This window comes from Corvus brachyrhynchos, unplaced genomic scaffold, assembly GCF_000691975.1.
Source record: "Corvus brachyrhynchos isolate BGI_N302 unplaced genomic scaffold, ASM69197v1 scaffold218, whole genome shotgun sequence".
Classification (NCBI taxonomy): Eukaryota; Metazoa; Chordata; class Aves; order Passeriformes; family Corvidae; genus Corvus; species Corvus brachyrhynchos.
In genome coordinates, this window is record NW_008239321.1 from 677,382 (window position 1) to 679,534 (window position 2,153).

General features: G+C 41.9%; 1 protein-coding gene across 5 annotated transcripts in view; it reads left to right on the top strand.

The window, feature by feature from the left end:
* CEP112 (centrosomal protein 112) overlaps window positions 1-2,153 on the top strand; it is a 158,394-nt gene that overhangs the window by 69,300 nt on the left and 86,941 nt on the right. For all 5 annotated transcript variants that reach the window (XM_017740772.1, XM_017740768.1, XM_017740770.1 and 2 more), the window contains one exon: window positions 462-644. In XM_017740772.1, the coding sequence (XP_017596261.1) occupies window positions 462-644 (183 nt within the window). The remainder of the gene's footprint in view (window positions 1-461; window positions 645-2,153) is intronic.

A 2,153-nucleotide genomic window follows, 5' to 3' on the forward strand; every position in this document is an offset into this window, starting at 1 on the left:
AAGAGCGTTCGCTTTGGAAATCATAAAGAGATCTTGCAAAGCTTTAATTGCTGGGGTGGGGGGTTGTGTGTGTGTATACTTAAGCAAAGGGGCGAGCAGGCTGCCTATTAACCATTTAGGATCCTCAGCCCTGCTGAGGAGCAGCAGCGGGATACGGGGGCACCCGCCACACAATGTGACAATGCCTCCCTTTTTTTCTATATTATTTTTTTGTATGCTTCCGACATTTGTACCAACAAATTGGGTAGGGATGCGCTGGATTTGCTCGGTTGTCTCCATTGTTGGGATTGTCTGGAGGAATTCTGTCACACTAACGGTGGCTTTTTAAGAGGTGAGGTAATAGTGACGTAAAAATAAAATTGCCAAGTTGATGAAATTAAGGGGGAAATTAAGCTGTAGACGAGTTGTCATGACGACAAGGATGTTCTATTGATGAACTGTACTCCTCCCTGTCCAATCAGATAGTGGAGCTGAAGCTGGAGCATGAACAGGAGAAGACGCACCTATTCCAGCAGCACAACGCAGTGCAGGACTGCCTGGTCCGAGACCATCAACGGGAGATTGAGAAACTGGAGAAACAGCTTCGCACTGCCATGGCAGAGCACCAGAGTCAAACTCAAGAAAGCAGGAAACGAGACGGCCAGGTAACGATCAATAACGCTTGAAAGGCGTCCGCTTATTAGAAATTGCTGATAATGAGTGTTTCCTGTTTGCCAGCATTGTTGGTGGTGCTCGCTGGGGGAGCATTTGCGAAACTGGCACATAAACGTGATTTAGTTTTTCTTTTTTTTCTTTTTTTCTTTTTCCGCTTTCCCCCCTCCCTTCCCACTGCTGAATAGGGCTTTAACTGCAAAAACCACAGGTAGCCAGATTAAAAATCCCATGGTGCGCTATAACTCGGCCTATTTATAATCTTGTCTCATTTTCTTTCATGATGGATTTGTTTAAGAAAAAAAGGTATCTGTTCTTTTTCCCCCCCAGCCCTCACACTCACCCCTCCTTTTCTCCTTCCTGGGCAAATCCATGTGAACTATATCTGCTTCGTTCGTGTGCTTTTTTTTGTTTTAAATCTCTGCAGGTAACTCACAAATGGCTTTATTTCCTTTTGTTCATGTCTTTTTTGTTTCAGTTTTTGTATTCTAGATTTGCATTGTGTGTTTGGTTCCGTGTGTCGGATGTTTGATAAGATGATGTGGGTTTGGGGTCGCTTACCATCACGTTTATTTTCCTACACACACGCACCCCTCCCATCCTCCATCTCTGTGGTCCCTGTTGGAAGCCATTTGGCAGAATAACCCCCAGCTGGGGTAGCATTTGACTCTTCAAACTTCTGGATGAAATGCACACTGTCAGCATGGAAAATGATCTTTATGAGTTTTCACTTCAAAAACCATCTTATTGCCTTTTTTTCAATCTATTTTGTAAGGATGGCATGGTATATTTTCCTAAGAGCCTTTATTAAAAAGGCCTGCAATGGCAATATTTAAAAAACTAAGGTGATTTTCTAGTTTAAGGAGTTTATAGAAAATAATCTTTCCTAATCAGCGTTAGAATTGCTTATCACGCATGGATTATTTTATACCAAAACTGGACATTTTGGTAAAGCATCTTTAATGACACATTTTCCGCGCACCACCACCTTCCCTATGAGATGTTAGGCTCAGACTAAGAGGCATTTTCACTCTACCTTCCTGTAGACTGGTAGGCTGTGGCTTTTACTAACATCTCTAATGGAGCTAAGTGAAACTGAATTGAAAATTTACTTTTGAAATCAATTGGTTTTTTTACTTTGGATGGCTCAGACTATCGAAATCTGGCTTAAGGAAGTCTATTAGGAAGCAAACGGCTTCTCAGGAGGTTGAGAGATATATTGCAAAGCCAGGACTTATTTCTCCATTTCCACCATTGTGGTTTTCCAATGAAAACGGGGTATACTTTGTGAAAATACTTGGGAAGGGGATACTCAGGTGGCCTGTGAAAAAGAAATTAAACCTTGCCTTTTATTTTCCGCTGCATTGTAAGAGCGAACAAAGACTGAAATGGTTCAAGGGATTGGTTTTTATCTTTGCATTTTTTATTTTGGCCCAAGATGGATTCATCTCATCTGTGGATCTGTTTGCGAGTGTCTTTTCAGAGTTGTAGCCTCCTCTCAC